This window comes from Cyrtonyx montezumae, unplaced genomic scaffold (assembly GCF_038088225.1).
Source record: "Cyrtonyx montezumae isolate F1298 unplaced genomic scaffold, pur_monq_1.0 scaffold_3, whole genome shotgun sequence".
In the NCBI taxonomy this organism is placed as follows: Eukaryota; Metazoa; Chordata; class Aves; order Galliformes; family Odontophoridae; genus Cyrtonyx; species Cyrtonyx montezumae.
Genome location: NW_027072034.1, coordinates 120,693,531 through 120,713,937, shown reverse-complemented (window position 1 = coordinate 120,713,937; position 20,407 = coordinate 120,693,531). Strand labels below are relative to the sequence as shown.

At 38.1% G+C, this 20,407-nt stretch overlaps 1 protein-coding gene across 3 annotated transcripts in view; it reads right to left on the bottom strand.

The window, feature by feature from the left end:
* SLC6A15 (solute carrier family 6 member 15) overlaps positions 1-19,748 on the bottom strand; it is a 34,284-nt gene extending 14,536 nt beyond the window's left edge. Inside the window, exons 1-4 of one of the 3 annotated variants that reach the window (XM_065743211.1) lie at positions 19,668-19,748; positions 10,026-10,500; positions 2,051-2,208; positions 1,449-1,575 (exon numbers count right to left, since the gene is read on the bottom strand). In XM_065743211.1, the coding sequence (XP_065599283.1) occupies positions 1,449-1,575; positions 2,051-2,208; positions 10,026-10,314 (574 nt within the window). In that variant the 5' untranslated portion in view covers positions 10,315-10,500; positions 19,668-19,748. Of the gene's footprint in view, positions 1-1,448; positions 1,576-2,050; positions 2,209-10,025; positions 10,711-12,184; positions 12,496-19,667 lie in introns of those variants that run through there. The other 2 variants (XM_065743212.1, XM_065743213.1) reach the window with 2 other exon arrangements.
* Between the last annotated feature and the right edge of the window lie 659 nt (positions 19,749-20,407).

Genomic DNA, 20,407 nt, shown 5'->3' with positions numbered 1-20,407 from the left:
ATGTTAGGAAATCTTTCTTCTCTAGAGTTGTCAGGCACTGGAATGGGCTGCCCAGGGAGGTGGTGGAGTCACCAACCCCAGAGGTATTTAAAGAATGTTTAGACACTATGTTGAGGGACATGGTTTAGAGAAAATGACTGGTGACTGGAGAACGGTTGGACTGAATGATTTTGTAGGTCTTTTCCAACCTTGGTGATTCTATGAAAAAAGAAGACTCAGAAAGGATCTGATCCACATCTATAAATACCTAAAGAATGGGAGGCAAAGGGATGAGGCTGAACTCTTCTCAGCAGTGTGTGGCAATAGGACACGAGGAAATGGTCACAAACTGATGCACAGGAAGTTCCACACAAATGTGTGTGGGAACTTCTTCCCAGTGCAGTGCCGGAGCAGTGGCACAGCTGCACAGAGAGGTGGTGGAGTCTCCTTCTCTGGAGACGTTCCAGACCCGCCTGGACGCCTACCTGTGCAACCTGGGCTAGGGAGCTGCTTTGGCAGGGGGGTTGGACTAGATGATCTCTAGCGAGAAATTTAAGATGTGAATTAAAAATAAATGAAAATGAATACTTCAGATTTCAAGAGCAAGACAAATGCCATGTGTGCAATTATAACTGAAATCAAGGTATTAGAAACTTTTCCTGCTGTTGCATATTTCCATATAAGACTTATTACAACAACAACAAAAGACCAATGATCTAAATGTTACTGGTTTAGAAAGCAAGTAGTGCTTTAATCATATGCATTTTATTGTTGCTTACAGTTTTCTATTTTCTGCTTTGTTAGTAGTGTAACCACTCATACTTTGTCGCCAAGATGTACGTTATGCTAAAGGAAATGAAGAAACAACTCTTCTATCTTTTTCACCAAGTAATCATGAAAAGAAGTATCAAAATTGGAAAAAAGTTATGAAAAATTGTATTATTTTGTCTGCAACATACTAAGTAATGCTCACCTAATTTTATTACTTATTACAAATGCTGTTGACTGCAATGTTCTCTTTCAAAACCTTTGTATTTGTTTTAGATTAGTTTCCTGTATTTTTCCCAGGATCGTGTGACATCTTATTAAGATGCAATATCGGCTTTGCGTACAACACTTTTTCCCACAAATATCTGTTCAAATCACATTTTTTTCTCCATTTAGTTTGAAAATCTCAAACTTAATGTCACTGACAAAATGACCATAGAGAATTAAGAGAGTAACTCACTATAAACTCTGCTCAGTATTATGGCAAAAAATATATATTAACTGGGACAATAAAGAATTTTTTAGTTCTCTTCAGTTATGTTAACAATGACCAGCAATAAAAAGACATAGTTTTAAAAGCAGACTTTTAATCCACATTTTTTCCCAATAAGCCTTGATCCAGTGAAATTCAGCAGAAAGACTTGGTTTTACAAAGAGTGGGCCTGTATTTATATGATAAAAATGAACATTAACAGACTTACATGTATGGGATGCATTTTTAACTAGAGGACACTGGTCCCATGGTAATGGATGCTGAAAAGACTGGGAGAAGTAAAATAGACTCCATCCAATAATGACATTGTAGTACAGGGCCACAAAGAAACATACCTATTAAAAAGACAAAAAAAAAAAAAAAAGACATATCAGACATATCAAAAAGGTTAGACGTATGAACTACATTTGTAATTTCAAAAATAAAAAAACGCTTACATTACCTTTGCAGATTTCTGAAAGTCAACTTAATTTTCACTAAAATAAGTCAGAATTGTTGTTCTATTAAACACTATTTAATGACGGCTTTTTACACTTTTGCTTTTCATTGTATTTATCACGACAGCTATATTTTCACAGGCCTGTTTTTCCAAACAGAAGTCTAATCTTTTCCCACGTTCCCAATCTCCAAAGTCAGATGATTTTAAAAATACACACATATAAACATTTTTACTGTACTAATTTAAGTACTAAGTTCTTCCTAAACAGTGTAAACCGACCTTATAACTCAGCTATAGGTCAGTGCCTTTTCCTTGGAGGAAAATAGAAATTCTAAATCATACAAATTGGAAGTGAAGGTGAAAGTACTTACTACACAGCTTGCAAAACCAATTCCTCCAAGTTTAGGGCTGATATAATTCCATACACCGATACTCCCTCGTCGGATTCTCTGCCCCACAGAAAGTTCCAAGAAAAAGAGTGGGATCCCTATGATCAGTAGCAAGATTAAGTATGGTACAAGATAGGCACCTGCAAAAGGAACAAAGTAAAAATCAGAGTGAGTGAAGAAAGAATCACAATCTGACGTAATTCATATGAGACCACCTAATACCTTCAAGCTTGTGTCATTTGTGGCAAAGCTTTTTCTACTGCATACAAAGAGTGATCTTACTTGGATGTTGGTCACAAATCTCCTAAGATCAGAAAAGCCCTGAGACAGCTTGTTTCTAAAGCACTGTAATGTTTTTAAGGAAAACTTTACTAGAAGTGAATCACTGTCTAATCTAGTTGGTTGTTTGAGCCATTACTTTTGCTTATGTGAAAGTTTGGGCACATGAACGAACTTCTTTGTTTCAGGAGCTGAATCATGATTTCCTAAAAAAAGCTCTGAATCTGGATTTGTAACAGAGTAGCAAGACAGAATTTATAAAGGAAATACAGTACTACAACACTGAATTTAATCCCATCTTCAGCTCAGTTTCAAAAGACTATAGTGTTGTGGGTTTTTTTTTTCTCCATATGCACTTCAGATGCTTGGGAAGGGCAGAACAGTGATCCTATTCAGCTAAGCAAACAACAGTCTTGCCCCGTTTCTACCAGGCTCTAGGCAGATACCAGACAGAAGTGAGATGGAGTTATCAGAGAACTGATGGCCCTACTCACAAGCTAAAGACTTCTGAGAATGCAACTGTAACTTCACCTTTTACATGTATGTGAATCAATTCCTCTTTTCAAACCTGTACTCCCAGGAAATGTTCACACACCACTCTAATTTCAGGGTGCATCTTTGGCAAATTTCAGGGTGCATACTTTGGCAAAATCACTTGCAAGCAAAATTTATTCATATGCTAAGCACACTGACACTATAGAGCTGAATCTCATATTTGCTACTGAGAAATACATAGGACTACAGCTATAACAAAATCTGGGTACCAGCAATTGAAAATGCAGTACCTTATTTTCAAATGTAAGACACTGCAACACAGGGTACTGTGCAGGACATCCATCTTTTAATTGCAACCACTGTATCATTAAAGAAAATCACCTGAGAGTTGTGTCTAAGCAAGCAACAAAGCAGGCTGCAAAGCAACAGAGATGGGGCTAGTAAGGTGTCCAATCAGACTACTCACATCTGTGATGAGAGAACCTGAGCACAGTTCAAAAGCCAATTTGGGATTTATCTTCAACTCTAGCTAAGCACTACTTTACCTACTACTTTAGCACTACTTTACTACTCTTTACCCAGTGACAACTTTCTAGGATTTTTTCAAGAGTCTATCAAAATACATTGTAATTTACATATCTTTAGTAGGTGGCTTATTTCAGGAATAAGCTTTATTTTAGAAAAGTTAAACTTTCATAAGCTGTGCAGGAGGCATCAGATTTTATGGTGCCATCTGCATCTACTTAGGTCCATTTCTTATCTCACTCTTCATGAAACATGCACAAAGAGAACATCATTATCACCTTTGGTTATAAAGAATTTATGAAGATCCTAAGAATGGAGTAACTGAAGCCTTGAGTCTAAGAAAAGTAAGAAAAATACAGAGGAAAAAAAAATAAAAGAAGAAACAGCTACTGATGGACCAGGCAAAGAACCTATTATTTGTACTACAGTTTGTAGGCTACTGTTAGCAACTAAACACCTTCTTGAGTTTTATTTTCATGACAATATGTATTGAAAATACTAGAGCAGCATTTGTATAAAATCTACACCAGGCTCTGAAAAATGTGCTGGTTTAGAAAATACAATGCTACTTCACAGAGACAGATATCATCATCTGTCTAGCTATTTCATATACTGTCTGCTTAAGTATGTGATAGAAATATTCTTTGTACTGCAGAATTAGCCACATTCTCAATTTATACTCTGGCATCTCCTCTGGTTCACCGTGTAAAACTACAATTACAAAGAACTTACGTCCAACTGTGGAAAAAATAATACTTAAAAAAAACAAACCAAAACAAACCAAAAACAGAAGAGATAGAAGAAATGTGATGAAAACTGAGAAACAGAGTAACAACATTTCAAAATGAGGGGGCCTATCAAAGAATATACAAAACATACAAGACCATTAAGTACTCTTTTTTATCACCATTGTTCCCCCAAAATTTCTGTGAGACGGGACTACACTGCTAATTCACAGCATAAATGAGACATGGAAGCTTATGCATCACTAGCTTTAAAAATGTGGTTGTACAATTCATTGAAAACAAACAGTGCGTAGTTGTTGGGTTTTTTTTTTTTTTAATACTGTAACAATTCTGCAAATTATGCCTTAATTAGATAGGCATTGCATGGCTAGGCAGAGAAAAGCCTAAACATCTCAAAAAAATTGGGGCCTAAGTGACTTACCCTGTATCCCTCTGGATGACTGCACTAGAGCAGCAACTGAACCCAGCTCTTCTGTGTCCCAGTCCACAACCTTAATCACAAGGCTGCAAAGTTAAGCACATATTTAAAGACTGGGCTGATGTGGGTGCTTTACGGTGCAGTATCAATGTAAGTAGCAAGATTTATCAGGCAGATTCAACTAAATGAGTTAAGTAAATGTGGTGTTAAATCCACATTACATCATGTTACACAACCCTGTAATCCATTATGGATGGCCAGAGGATATCATCTCCTTATTTAAGGGCTTGTGCAGAGGACCTGAAACACTGGCACTCTTATCAATCAAACCTGCTGAGCTCCCTTACCATCGTCCCCGTAAGGACATAATGGTCAATGGTGCATATCTGGGTTTAAATACAATGTGGTTTAGGTACACATTTGTATGAATCTAGCCATATCAAAGCTGCAAAATGCTTCTGTGTCCTATAGTTCACATACTTCACAGTATCTCTGCACAACTGTTTTGTTTTCATCCTTCCCTTGAAGCAAGACATACTTCAGTAATCTGTAAGACATCTTCACTTCATCATAAAACAGAATCACTATGGAAACAGTTCAGCATGTATTTTATTTGCCAGTCCATGAAAACACGTGTCCGTGGAGTAGCAATATTGAATAAGGATCATATTTATTTGAATTAGAACAATAAACTGTACATGCCAGCATTGAACAGCATCCTAAAATTAGTTACATTCAGTCTGCCACATCTGCCAACTGAACAATTTTTTGGTGGTTACAATTTTCTGGTCCAGTATCCCCAGGTCTCCTTTCTATAGTTTAAAAAACTATCAACTCTAAAATGACTTTATTTGCATATTGTGGTCTTAAACATTGGCTTTTCTATTTAAAAAAATAAACAAATTAAATAAAAGCACTACTGTATATTTTTCATCTCAACTTCATAACAAAAAATAAATATATTCAGAATATATTACATATTTTTTCATTTGAATTCATTTCTTGATTGAGTGAATATTAATACTGCGCACAATACAGATTTTGTCTTATTTTGCTATTTAGCCAAGTATCATGATCAGATATCTAATAAGTAATTTCTCTTTATATGTACTCAGTTTAGCAACATAATACTGATAGAGGTGGAATGTTACAATTGTTCTTAAGTTTTCATAAATGCCCAGAAAAAGAAAGACAGACAGAAAGACAGACAGACAGACAGAAAGAAAGAAGGAGAAAGAAAGACAGAAAGAAAGAAGGAGAAAGAAAGACAGAAAGAAAGAAGGAGAAAGAAAGACAGAAAGAAAGAAGGAGAAAAAGACAGAAAGAAAGAAGGAGAAAAAGACAGAAAGAAAGAAGGAGAAAAAGACAGAAAGAAAGAAGGAGAAAAAGACAGAAAGAAAGAAGGAGAAAAAGACAGAAAGAAAGAAGGAGAAAAAGACAGAAAGAAAGAAGGAGAAAAAGACAGAAAGAAAGAAGGAGAAAAAGACAGAAAGAAAGAAGGAGAAAAAGACAGAAAGAAAGAAGGAGAAAAAGACAGAAAGAAAGAAGGAGAAAAAGACAGAAAGAAAGACGGAGAAAGAAAGACGGAGAAAGAAAGACAGACAGAAAGACGGACAGAAAGACGGACAGAAAGACAGACAGAAAGACAGACAGAAAGACAGACAGAAAGACAGACAGAAAGACAGACAGAAAGACAGACAGAAAGACAGACAGAAAGACAGACAGAAAGACAGACAGAAAGACAGACAGAAAGACAGACAGAAAGACAGACAGAAAGACAGACAGAAAGACAGAAAGACAGAAAGACAGAAAGACAGAAAGACAGAAAGACAGAAAGACAGAAAGACAGAAAGACAGAAAGACAGAAAGACAGAAAGACAGAAAGACAGAAAGACAGAAAAGAAAGAAAGAAAAAGGGCATGGCTTTTAGTGAGTGGAGTGTTAGAAAACAGTTTCAGAAGCAATATAACTATTACTATACTGGTAGTACAGAACTTTTCTTCTCTCTACCATTCTTGATATAACCTGAAAAATCTAAAATCTTCACAGATTTGTTTCAATTGCTGCTGTCATAGTTTTTCACTTACTGTTTCATTCCTGTTCTTTGCAAGGGAGTTGAACTAGATGACCTTTAAAGGTCCCTTCCAACTCTAAGGATTCTATGATTCCATGATTCAACTCTTATTCAGTGAAGGTGAGCTTCACCACTGTGGACAAGACATCAGGATTCTTGTAACTTACAGCATACTTACTAATAGAAAACTTGCAAGATCTTATCCAGATGGAGATTAACATTTTGAATATCAAATGTTGAAATTTTCAAACTTGTGAGAAGTTAACAACAAAACGTCAAAGGTTTACTAAACTACTTTAAGTGAATTTATTCACAATTACAGAATACAAAATTCTTATCAAGAAAACTCTAATAAAGGTTTTACGTTTTATCAGTAAGTTTACAGCCTATCTTACTGATTGGACAGTGCTCCTGTCAGCAGTCTAACACATATTTAATACGTGTGAATATTTACAAAACTGTTTAAATCCCCTTACCCAGACAGGTCTAATGAAAAATTAAGTTTGCAAAATAAAAATCAGACTTTTTCAGGGCACTGAATAAGATAAAACTAAATTTCATTAACCTCATGCTATAGTGTAAATTAAGAATCCACAAAATAATATTGAAAATATTAATGAACTCAAACGACTGATTACACATTAGTGATAAAGAGCTAAGTAACATAGCTGCTGAAAATATCAGTGTTGGAAATACAAGAGAGTACTTCCTTTGTTCCCATTCCTTAAAAATTTGACAATGGGACAAAATTACCAGTCATTGCTGAGTCTTTAAGAATTTACATTTTATTTCCTCAGTAATTCTCAGGAATAGCTATTTTGCTTTTCATAAGCTTACGAAATAAAACTGTTCAATCTCTGATATTTCAGTACAAAATCCAGACTCCTTAACTATGAAACTTCCTGATACAATTTCATTCATTTCTATCTTTTCAAAATGTATTGGCAAAGTAATCTGCTATAGATTTTCTCATGATTGTCACACCTTTTATCTGTTTATCTAGTTTTGCTGTTGTTGTTTTTACATCTAACATTAAAGGAATATTAAAAAGACTGACCTTAAAAAAAAAATTCAGAAAACTGAGTCAGTACTCATGAAAGTACAACACAAAATTCTGGGGTGCGAAAGGCACCCAATAACACAACAGCAGAACCTCTTAGACAACTGTGTTCACTTGCCTTCATAGTCAAGCTCACTTAAATATCACTTATCCATGCAGAACAGACAAATTACTTCATTTTGATTACTTCTAATCAGTGAATCTACCACTCTGTTTCAACCTTTAACCAACTTTAAATATGTGTCTGTTTGAAAAACGTGAAAGGTGTAGTAGCTACTCGCCAGATGACTGCAAAGAACAGCAGGAAAATGCAGACCTGAACTCAATAGAATAGACCCTACTTTTAAGACTCACTACAAACCCCAGGGAACTGAGAGAGCTTTGAACCTATTGCACGCTAACACAGGAGGGCTGCTCTGAAAGTAAAACCTCCTATTTTATTAAGTTGGCTCACAGTGTCAGAGGCAAACGGTGGTGGTGTGGCAGTAAAGGTTGAACATTCCTCCCAGTACTGTTACATTTTGTTGCAATCTGTCAGATGGCAGCAGAGGGGCAGTCTGACAAATTGGTATCTGACATGAAAGTGTATATGAAGCAAAGGTGTGTTACTGAATTCTGCCATATGGAAAAAATTGTACCCACCAACACTGATGCTTCCTGAGAGTTTATGGAGACCAAACAGTCAATGAGAGCTCAGCAGTGGGTGGATGGTGTGTTTCAGCTGTGATGACAGTGATGTGAAAGACAAACCACGTGTTGGATGGCCTTACAGATTTTTAAGAGCATGGCATGCAGACTCTTTTTCATCCCTGGTGAAAATGCATCTCTAATAGCAGTTACTACGTTGAAAAATAGTGTTTAGTAGCTGCAAATTTACTCTATCAAGTAGATTTATTGTGTTCTTTTTCTCTGTTGCAGCTCCCATGGAAATATATAGGAGGCATTAACTTTGAATAAATATGACAACCAGGGTCACTTGTTCACAAAAGGGCATAGAAGATAGTATGACTTCACAGACAGGCAGGAAAGAGACATCCCAGTTTTGAGGTAAGTCAAAGTATTATAACATCATCAACTAAGGAATGAAGTGAGCAGAACAAAAAAAAAAAAAAAAAAAAAAGAGTGTGCTAATCACTAAGTTAAGGTCATCTAGATCCTCTCTTCCAGTTTATCCTAAACAATTTGCTCTTCTCTGGATATCCTGAACTTCAGAAACACCTCTCTCACTCAGACAGTCCAGATGTTGTGATTAGGATTTATTCTCAGAGAAATGGATTGAATAGCTTCAGGTCTCAACAGAATCCACAGAATCTGATAGATAACCAAAAATAAGAAAAAACGGCAAGGCAACAGGACAGAGGCCAGGTGCAAGGGCAAACTGAGCAGAGTATGAGGGGGAATCCTCCTGCATGGTGGTAACAGCTGTTGCATCATCTCTCCTATGTAACTTCACCATGGCTATAATTAAATACTGAAAGACAAAGACCCATGCCAGTGTTTAAAGAACAATTTGTTAACATGGTGTTATTTTTCTTCTATTCACGTTGGCTATATCCCCAGATCATTTAAAACACTGTGAATCTCCTTGAAACTTAGCTATTTTTCACCACCACATGATATGGTCCACCGTGAGTAGTTAATTTTTTATCAGAATTAATACAGGATTTGTTTCGTTACATTGTCTTTTGCTCAAAGTGCAACATGAATTAAACATGAATAGATAAACTGCTATCCTAAAATTCCTTTGGGTGCTCCCTCATCCTAAGCCAAGTAAATGTGCACCAGTGAGGCCTCAAATTCTCTTAGTACTTGCTGCGCTACAGCTACATCCCTTGTTATGCTGAAGTCCACTACAGCTGGATACTAGCTTCTATGCCCTCCTTTTCACTCACTAATTTACAGCAAATAAATAAAGATCTAGGAGCTAAAGGCAATCAAAAAGCAAAGCTCTGAAGCTTAGTACTGCTAAATAGTAAGGACCAAATACTGCTTTGGTCTTTAAAGCAGAAGTAGATTTAATACTTTATTTTCCAAGTACTATAAAGAGCACTTTAGCACAATGGTAACCAGGTCCTAAATAATGCAACACCTCCAGAAAGACCTGACAGTGTTCCGGATAGCCACTAGTAAAGTCCCGAGAGCTGTAAGACACTTTCTGCCTTGAAATACGAAAATGGAATCTTATAATTATCTGCTACTTACTTTAGCAGATTTATCTCACAAAGAGGATATGGATTTTTCCTCAAAAGACCTGGTAGAAATTAAAAGTCCAGCATGCTGCAGCAGATTTTACTGTACCTGAGCTAACCTTAATCTTAAAGGCTAGCTTCATCACTTAGCACCACTATCAAAAAACTTACCTCCACCATTTTTCTGACACAGATATGGGAATCGCCACACATTCCCTAATCCTACAGAAAATCCAACTTGTGCCAGAATATACTGGAGTTTGCTATTCCAAGCAGGTCTTTCATCTTCCACATCTGAGCCTTCTTCAACATCCACATCTTTTTCTTCCTGATCATCAACCATCAGCTCACTCTTCTTAAAGGCATCATCAGAAGAGTCTTCATTAGAGAGAAGGTCCTTAACTGACTCAATGACCTCATCATCTAGGTCTCTTTTCACTACCTTGCTGTTTTTAGGCATTTGTAATATGAAAAAAACACAGAAGTCAAGTTCAGATGGGACAGATGGAAAATTGCTGAAGAAAGCTCTCCCTTTGCTTGGCAAAAAAAACTGAAAAAATAGAACAAAGATGCTGCCTGAGTCCTTGACAGTAGGGACTTAAAAATAAAGACTTCTGTTTCTGAATGTTTATCCTATTGAAAGTATCTGTGGGTAAAAAAAAAAAAAAAAGAAAAAAAGGAATATTATTATACAATGCAGAACTTAATTCAGTAATCACATGCTTTGGCTTACCCATTTTTTCTTATCTTCAAGATCTGAGAAGAGAAAAAAAAACAGAAGAGATATTAAACTGCTTTCAGTTGTCAGATGTAAATTCACATTTTGGTCTTAAATATTCATATAAAATGCATTTTATTCACTTGCTGAGGGCTTTTTTTTTTATTGTTTTTTCATCTGTTTCCTAAAGACTGGTAGGATAATTGTTTATATTTCAATCTGGAAGCATAATCAGATACTTCTTAATAGACGTAATAGGGCACACACTTACATAGTATTTAAGAGATCAGCTCCATTCTTCCCTGACTTAGAAGCTTGAACTGTTGAGTTTATTAAAATATACTTTAAACAAAGTAGATTAATGTTTGGGGGCCATTTCTGAAAGTCATACAGCAATTAAGATGTTGATGTATAGAACGAACTCAGCACTTCAAAAGCAAAGGAGACTTATTTATTCTTCATCTGGGAATACATAACCACAATCATGTTTTCAAAGGAGAGAGCCTAATCTCTTCAAAGCTTTACTGCTTCAGACACTTTCTTGGAAAAAGGAAATAACTAAACATGTATATATATATATATAATCCATCAAATACCCTGATGTGCACATGCAGATTAATAAAAAAATAAAAGCAACCTTTATTTAAATATATGCTTTTATTTAACACAATGAATCATTTATAAAGACTGATGGAGTTCCTTGCAGCTGACATACTGAAGGTAGGAATTTTTTTTTCAAGAAATTCACAAATTCTCTTCTGTTCACATGGGACAAAACTGATATGTGCAAAACCATCTGCACAATTAAGAGTCTTAAGAAGGATTTAGATTATGTGTTAAGCTTCTTGAAAACCCTAAAGCAGGACTAGATTTCCACACAGAATCTAATCAAAACTCCTAACGGATAAGAATCAGAATACCTAGAGGATACATGTAAACTTTCAAGTTTTGCTTATGAACTTGGTACAATATCTGGTCCACAAGACAAAGACTGTACTATACTGCGAGGAACTCAAATAGAGATAAGAATAGTTCATGGTTTTACTAGACTGACAGCACAATAATTGAGACCCCAAGAGCAATTCAGTGCCTAGTGACTGGTCACAAAGAGAGAAGCCACTGGAATGCAGCCCACAGCTTATCCAGGAGACACTCACAAAAATCACTAAAACCTCTGAGAGCATGAGTTCTATTATCAGCCTTGGGACTGAGAGGATAATTAACTTTTTGATAATTTCCTAGGATTTTGAAGCTGAACTTCACTCCAGTTGCCTACTGAACCCCACTGTAATCTCCTTCCATTCATTCCCTAGATTCCTGTCACTACCGTCTCACCCACCCTCTCTCTCCCTCTGTCACTACCTCTTCTCACCAACTTCACCTATGGGCATGCATCCCACATTTTTCACAGTCAAGTTGATTTGTAATCTGCTTTACAGATCACCACTGATGTTGGAAAGGTTCAAGGTCATATAAACCTTATTTCTAAAGTGTGGTGGAGCTAGTAGCAGGCTTTGTTTTGATGGAAACTAGCTCTTCCAAAAATAGACAGACAGACAGACAGACAGAGCAGGACACAGAACAGTGTAACAGGAAAGCAACTTGATTTCACCTTTGAGGCTGTAGATTCTTCAAGAAACTGTATCCTATTCCAGTCAATCTTCAGCAGCTGTAGCTATGACTGATATTTAGGTAGACACAGAATGCAAACACCAATGGTAAAACTGTTGAAGTGTGTATGCAATCCTAGTGGAGCTCTGGGATTATAAACCACAGCATCTGTTACTTCAATTGCTACTTCCATTCACTTTCTAAACTTCTGTTTCATTGATGTAAATTATTGCAGCTTCTCAGTTCCATTACTGAGTAATATAGGGGAGTAAATATTTAAAATGAAACAATTTTATCTGTTCTTGATATAGAAGTTTCAGAAGTGAATGTACATCAAAATTTGTCTTTACATCTGAAATCCTTCTTGAACTGTAAGAAGCAGAAAGCTATTCATAAGTATTTATTAAAATATTTTAAAAGGTCACATCTATACAGGTATGTTTGACATACTAACTTGCAGGGTAGCAATATGATTTATCTGCTGCTCTCCCATATGAGTCAATGCCAACAGAAATTGCATCATTCTGCCTGTTCTCTCATGCATTAAACACTGCAGTGATACACTTCAAAATACACTGGACCTGATATTGTTATTGTGCTAGGAATAACATATTAAGTTCCTTTTCATTAACCTTCCATTAAGCAGGCTGTTATCAGTAGTAGAAATATCATAGTATAGGTATGCAATATCTGAGAAAATGCTGAAGGCATACTCAACAGGCTGATGGGACATTATTCATTTTCAACAGTACTGGTTTGCTAATTGAACATGTACCACTGGCCAGACTGTATCAAAGAGTATATAGCTAGAGTCCCTCAGGATACATCACAAATCCACGGATAGATTTGGACTTTACAACTTATTTTCTGTACTAAGTGTGTACACTAAACCAAATACAGTCCTACCTCAGCAGACGTGACCATCAGATGCACTTTATTAAAATGTGCTCCCAGTTGATTTGTTCAAGGGTTTTGATGATGTGTTGTGCCTTCCCAGAACACGCTCCAAGACACTTGCACAAAAAACCTTTTTCTTTGATCAACCTGCACAGAAGGTAAACTCCACACTACTCAGCCTGAGTTGAGTACAGATATGAATGTCCCCAGGGTGAATGAGGAGATACCTGATAAAAATCCCTCATTGGCAGAGTTGGACAACCAGGAATCACTAAACAAGATTTATTTACTTGTTGGTTTATTTTGTATAATGCAATTGAACAACAGCACTTCTTACCTATAAAATACTATTTTAGGTTCTCACATAATTTGTCTCTTGTCAAGTACAGAGCTGAAGTTCTTCATTATAATCAAGAAATAATAAGAAATATAATGCCAAATTCTGTTAAACTTCCCTTTCAATTCCAATTCCAGCTATCTTCTTTTATCTCCTAAGTATCTCCAAAGTGTGCTCCTAAAGTAAATAAAACCACCACATTTACCAACAAACTACAGATTCTGGTAACAGACTCAGAGATTACTGCTCTTATGTTAAGCTCTAAGTCTTAAATCTTGTCATGTATGGCAAAATATTACTATACAATATTAAATTACCAGCACACTGGATTTAAAAGTAAAATGTCAAAAATACAACTTAGCTTTATTAAAGCTGTTTTGTTTGTTGTTTTTCATTTTGTTGCTGTTGGGTTTTTGGTTTTTTTTTTGTTTACCCTATTTTAGATCTACCTCATGGAATTAGATAACTGATGTCATTTTTGTTTCTGAGCAGTTTTACTCATCCTTTTCGTAACCTAACTGATGTCATGTGTCAAATGAAAATGCTGAAGGAAAATTTTTATTGTAGCTACTGGAGAAAATCATTTTTCTCTGGACTTCTCCACAACTTAAAGTAGCAAAGAAAGGCACTACCTTTTCTTATGCAAAATACCTCTTTTAAATCCTAGTTAATCTTAAACTGACCTGACAACTGTCTGTACTGTTTGAGGGAATTTAACAGAACAGAAATTGCTGAACATTATCAGGGTTCAAAATCTGAGTTGGCATAAGCAAAGTTTTTGGAAATAAGTTGCTAAATCAACCTAACAAGATATTTACTAGTATTGTCCTTGATATGTTAAAATTTACGCTTCTTTCTGGTACTGAAAGATAAAAAGTCTTTTTTTTCAGATACATGAAGAAAACTGCAGAACCAAGCTTTCCTCCTAAGGCAGTGGAAATTTTGTTATCTTCCTTCATGGGAGAAAAATCAAGCCCTAGCACACCAGCATGCAGAGGGAACGCAACTTGATTAGAATTCCACATTATTAGCAGATTAAGCAATAATAATCCCTTGCAATACAAAATTCAGACTTGAATTAGCTCCTTAGCAGATCAGAGCTCTCTATACAACTTTTAATTCAGGTTCAAATCCAAATTTTGTTATGCTGGCACAGGGAGATAAGAAAGGCAGCCTCAGCTGACCAAACTGCAGGCATCTGCAGTAGGACTTGAGACAACTTTGTCAGCTAAAGTACAGAAAGACCCATTCAGAAACATTTTGCTTCAAAATGTTCTCTCCAAATCTTTCTAATACGCATTCTCTAGTAAAGGAGCTGTAGTAGGGTTAGCTGTAATCAAAATACAGCAACTCAATAGAATTATCTACACTCAGACTTTAGAATCCTCAAATATTCTTTGGTAAAAAATGTTTTTTTATCTTTGCCTAAGATAGAAGAAGGGAAAATAACTGTCTGTACTTCATAGAAGTATATTAGGAAAGTTCAGTCAAACTAACTTTTAGAAGTTATAATATGGTACTGTAACTTCATAAAGGATGACTGGATACCTTTTTAAGTTCAATGTTTGCTATTAAAGGCAGGGATAAAATATTAACGTATATTTCCTCAGAGCTTGTTGATCTTTTCTCTGATGAAGCAGCCACCATACTAACATGGTACCCTGGGGATAGCAGAAAACAATACAGAGCTGCAGCAAGTTCGGGATACTTCTATCTCTGATTTGAGCATAGATTATCAGAACACAGTGCACCAGCTCAGTCCCAAAAACTTGGCAAAATTGCCTGTTGACTGAATCTCTACCCTGACCAGCATGACTCAGCAGAGGACAAGGAACAAAAGTCAGGATTCTCACTATGGCAGACATTCAGAAAAGATCTGTACTGAAACACACATCAAATGGATGAGAATTACATGCAAAAGCGATGAAGATGAAACATATAAAATGCACCTTAAACAGGACATATGCAAGCAATATATAAGTTGAAAGACTAAGTTTTAGGATCAAAAAACTACTGCTAGTCCTCAATAAGGAATCAGATAACTGGTGCCAACAGGATGAGGGGGAAGAGCTGATTATAATACTGGACTGAGAGAAAAAGAATACTGCAGGAACAAAGCAGGTTTTGTGTGATTAATGAACTCGTGAAGAATGGTTATTGCTGAAGGAATCTGTGAACAGACAATTATTTCAGCAAGAGTTACACTGGGTTACAGTATGCACTTAGCAAACTGAAGTAGTGTTGCAATGCAGCATTATGCCTCTTGGTGGAAACAAGAATGTGCACCAGTCTTTTTGCCTTGTCAAGTCCATTTGATCTATACACTCCAGCAGTCATTATTCTGCTCCTCAGTATGAATTACGTGATCCAGCTCTTCTCTCTAGCTGGTTTAATGCAGCTCATCAGAAGTAGATAGAGGTTCAAAGAATATCTAACTCAATCACAATGAAAGATAATTATATTCTGTAGAATGAAACTTACATTTATCTGCATTCATTACTGATGCTGTCACATGCTAATGTACATTACACTTCTTCCCCATCCCGGTGTCCATAAATCTAAATCATTTAGACTACAGAAAAAGAGCAAAAGTATTTAAATACACAATATAAAATTCAGACCTGATGTAAAGTATGGGTAGTTAGACTTCAGTCACACTGGGTCTGCTTAATATCACTGGGAAATTTCAGTTCCTACAAAATGTTCTCTCTGTTGTGCATCAAGAATTTGCCAATACTTTCTTTCCAAGACTAGTTTTCTCCAGTTACTGGAAAATGCTCTCTACAGTGAGAAGAAAAATACAATGATTTAACAAAAGTAAGATTTGCTTCTCAGAATTATTCAATTTCTTCAGCATCCCTAGGCAAAGAGAAATATCTGAGAGAAGGTTACAACCTAGACCTCTTGAATGTCAGTTTTTTTCTTTTCTTTTCATGGCATGCAATCTCTGAACTTTATTGGTCCTACAGTAGTTTATCAACAGCTTTCATAGGTTTCCCAGTATTTCCTTTCACAAAGCAACTTTGCTGAAATACTTGACAGAACTGCAGGGCATGCTCTCTGTAATTTCATCTTCAGATGGAAAGAACTATCACTCATCCTTACAAGTTTACTGAAGGATTGGATATAGTAGCTACCACTCTTCCAGCTGAAGTTGCAGAAATCTTGCTTCTCAAAACAGTGTTTTATTTAATTATATATATCACACTTTCAAATTAGAGTAAATCCCTGACTTTTAAAATACTTCTTAATCTAAATTCCATTATAGAAAACCTAGAACTATGAAGTCCCTATCCCAATTTCTCTTCCCTTCTCCATTTTAGCATAAGAATATGCTGAATCATTATTGCTGCGGTACTCGTTTCTGGCACTTGAAATAGTAGTATCATTTGCCAGAAGCAAAAGTCAGTTTTCCCAAAGTGGGAAACAGACCACTGGCACCATCAACTAGATTCAAGGCCTTGTTGTACACAGCATTGCAAGTCTTGTTCTTTTCCCTTTCCCATAAGCAAATAACTATTGGTCTCAGAGTGAAGAGTAAGAACAAAGAGCTCGGTTTCAGGCCAGGCTTCTGGGAAGCTCAGCACAATTATTCCCTAAAAACTCTTCTAACAATTACCACTGGTATTTCAACCTCTCTTCTAATAATTATCATTGTTATTTCAACCTATTTTCTATGGACTTGTCAGGTTTTGAATGTACAGCTGTTTGAAAAAAAAATCAATGTTCAGTTATAATTATTCACTGATATTTTTTTTTCCTAGAACATTTCCTGAGTAATACCAGCAAGGCTACTCCAAGAAAGAGAGCTGCTAAAGCTTTGGGATGCCACCTGCTGATATGTCAAAGTTCTACTGCAATGAATGGAAAATTTAGAGGTCCTTTGATACATAGAAAAGCTACTCCTAATATTAGTATCATTTTCTTTTACAGCTCTTTGAATGCTGATATATACAGTTTATGAGTAAGCTGCTCTTTCAAAAAACTTGATATCCTGAATTTTGGAGCCAGAACACTACTCCTTGAAATGAAAAGTGCAGTGTAATACAGCTGGGGACATTAGTGTACGCACATACATCTGTGGATGCTCTTGTTTGTGTACTAGTGTTTTACAGAAGAAATTCTGTCTTCCTGAGAAGATTTCCATCACAAATACTTCCCTGGAGATTTAATTCCTGCAACTACCCCAATGCACTTCACCAATGCAATTTATACCAAAAGGATTAGCTTTTATTAGTAGCTTGCAGGTTTCCTGCTACTATCTCCCAAAAATATTTCTGAATAACCTGTGATTTTTTTTTCCTGATAAATTCAACATTTTAAAAACTTTGTGCATACAGGCTTTTGAAATATACAGCAGGGAAAAGAGCTGGCAGAGTTGTTCAGACTCTACGTTCCTCATCTGCACTACTACTTTTCCACTTGCTGCCTGTAAGAAAAAAAAAAAAAAAACTGTAAGAATGACGATACACTAGAGGTCTAGACTAGACTACACTAGAGGACTACACTAGAGGACTAGACTGTCTGTGTGACTAGAGGTCACACAGGAATCTGCTTAGCCCTCACAAGCAGTTTTAACTTAATTAACAACATGCTTTAGCACTCTGACTTCTTCAATTTCCATCTTGGTGGAACACCCAACAACAATTATAAGGCTTGGTTTTTCACCTTTAATTCAAAACCAGTGGAATACTTTCCTCTGGAATCTGAAGTGCCCAAATGACTCTAAATAAAATTTCTGATATGCAGCAAATACAGAATCATGTCGTAATTCTAATGTTGTCTTAAAACAAGTCTCTGTGTCAATCTATCTTGTATACTGGCCAAGAAAAAAAATAATCTACCCATATATTCTGTAAAATTTCCTTTTTAATAAGACGTTGGTGACATATCTGGAAAACATGCTAAACAGAAAGAAAAAGAGAATATCGTCATCATTTTTTATCAAAGGGAGAAAGCAGAATAACAGATGGATAACGTGTCCAGTGCATATGCACATTACATCAGATAACTCAATGTAATGTTTATTTTCTTCATTCATACTCTTTGGAGTGGAGAGCAGATATCTGGATCTCCATCCTACAGCATCTCATAGTGCCATGTTCACAGTGCCTTACCGTTTAAAAATAAGTAATTATAAATCAATACTACAGCAGCAAGCTTGGTACGCAGTAGTAACACACAGACAAAATAAAATGGCTGATAAGGATGAGGTCTGGACTACAGCATCTCTTAGAAATAAAATTATGTATAAATTATTGAAATGGAGTAAATTCTATTGCAACCTTTCAACTGGCAAGTCAGTGTGACAGTGCAGGCATCACATTTACTTCCGAAACAAAAGCAAAGCACTGCAATGAAATCTCACCCTAATGCAAACGTGGGCGTGGGAAATTGAAAGGTTTAATAAGAAAACTGAAGAGATATAAAAACTTGGAGGAGAAACGCGGGCATCAATCTGTCATCCCGTGGATATTGCAGAGGGCTGCAGCCATTAGAAGCCCAGACAGAAAATACCTCCCAGACGCATCGAGGTGGAGAAAAGGTCCTCATTACCATACCCACCCAAACATGGCTGACACCGGGGCGCGCCGGTCCTGCTCCTGCCGGGCTGCTCCGGCCACCGCGGCCGAGGGATGCGGGCAGCGCTGGGATGCTCCGCGCCGCTCTGCGCGGGCGACGCCCGATGCTCAGCGACAACAGCGCTGCGCAGCCAGGCCCGAGCCCTCCTCCGCCCGGCTCCCGCAGCGTGAGAGGCTGCGGAAGGAGGGACAAGGGGATGGGTGCGAATGGCACATCCCTGCCCCGCATGTGGCGGGGCACGGCGGCAGCCGCTCGCAGCACGCAGCGGACCCTGCCACGCAGCCAGCCCTCGCCCCGCTTCTGCTACTGAAACTCGCGCTGGTACGTCACACGCGGGAGCTGAATGAATGAATGATTTTATTTCTTTTTTCCTACTCGTGGTAGGAAAAGAATATACATCTCCCGCCAGAGCGAAATAAAAAATAAAAAAAAAGCGCACCGTACATCCCCGTTACCCACTGCTGACTGCAAACACACGCGGACGTCCGCGAATGTCTCCAGAGAGTCCGGCTCTCTCCGCTCGCGGAACCGCAGGGAACGCGGGCACCGAGCGCAGGGCACCTCGCCCGGCAGCACGGACCCGGGACGGGCGCGACGGTCGCTCCCGCCGCCCTCCGCACCACCGACCCCGGGCGCGGCTCCACGGCGCCCCTTCCCGCCGCCTTACCTCTACAGGAGCCGGGTAACCCCGCGGGTGCGGGGCGGCGAGCGGGGCTCCGAGGGCGCGGGGCTCAGAGGCAGGCAGACGACGACGGCGCGCACATGTGCCCAGCCCTGGCTGCGGCGGCGGCGGCGTTTAAAGACAGACATAAAAGCGAAAGGGGGGAGGGGATGGGGGAGGGCGGTGGCGGCGGGCCGGGAGAGCCGCACCTCCTGACGCAGGGAGGAGCCCCCCACCGTCTGCAGCAGCATCTCCTGCGCCGGAGGCGGGCAGAGGCGGCCGCGAGAAAGGGAGGAGGAGGAGGAGGAGGAAGGATACGCCCTCCACCCGCCTGCTTGCCGGCGCCTCCGGGGCCTAATGGCAGCCTCGAGCCCGTGTGTCTCACTCGTGGGCTGCAGAGGACTTTCGGGGAAGGGTAGAGGGGCACGGGTCGGGAGGGAGCCCCCGGGATGTGGGTTTCCTTGGGTTTGCAAGCCTTTATCTCTAGAAACGTTCATCAGTTCTGGTTAGAAGGAAGACTGGCCTAGGAAGGCAGGTTTGCTTTGCAAAAGATGGGCGCAGTGGAATGGAGAACGAACCTACTTAGTGTTCAGTACAACTGTTGAAAAAGTTTAACGCATGCTGAAACCCAATACAGCTTCCTTGCGCTGCCGGAATCAAGGAGAGATTTTTCCTCAGTGTTACAGAGTCTCTCTAGCTGACTTGAGTAAGGGTGTGGTACAAACTTAGGTTTGTTTTTCTACTTC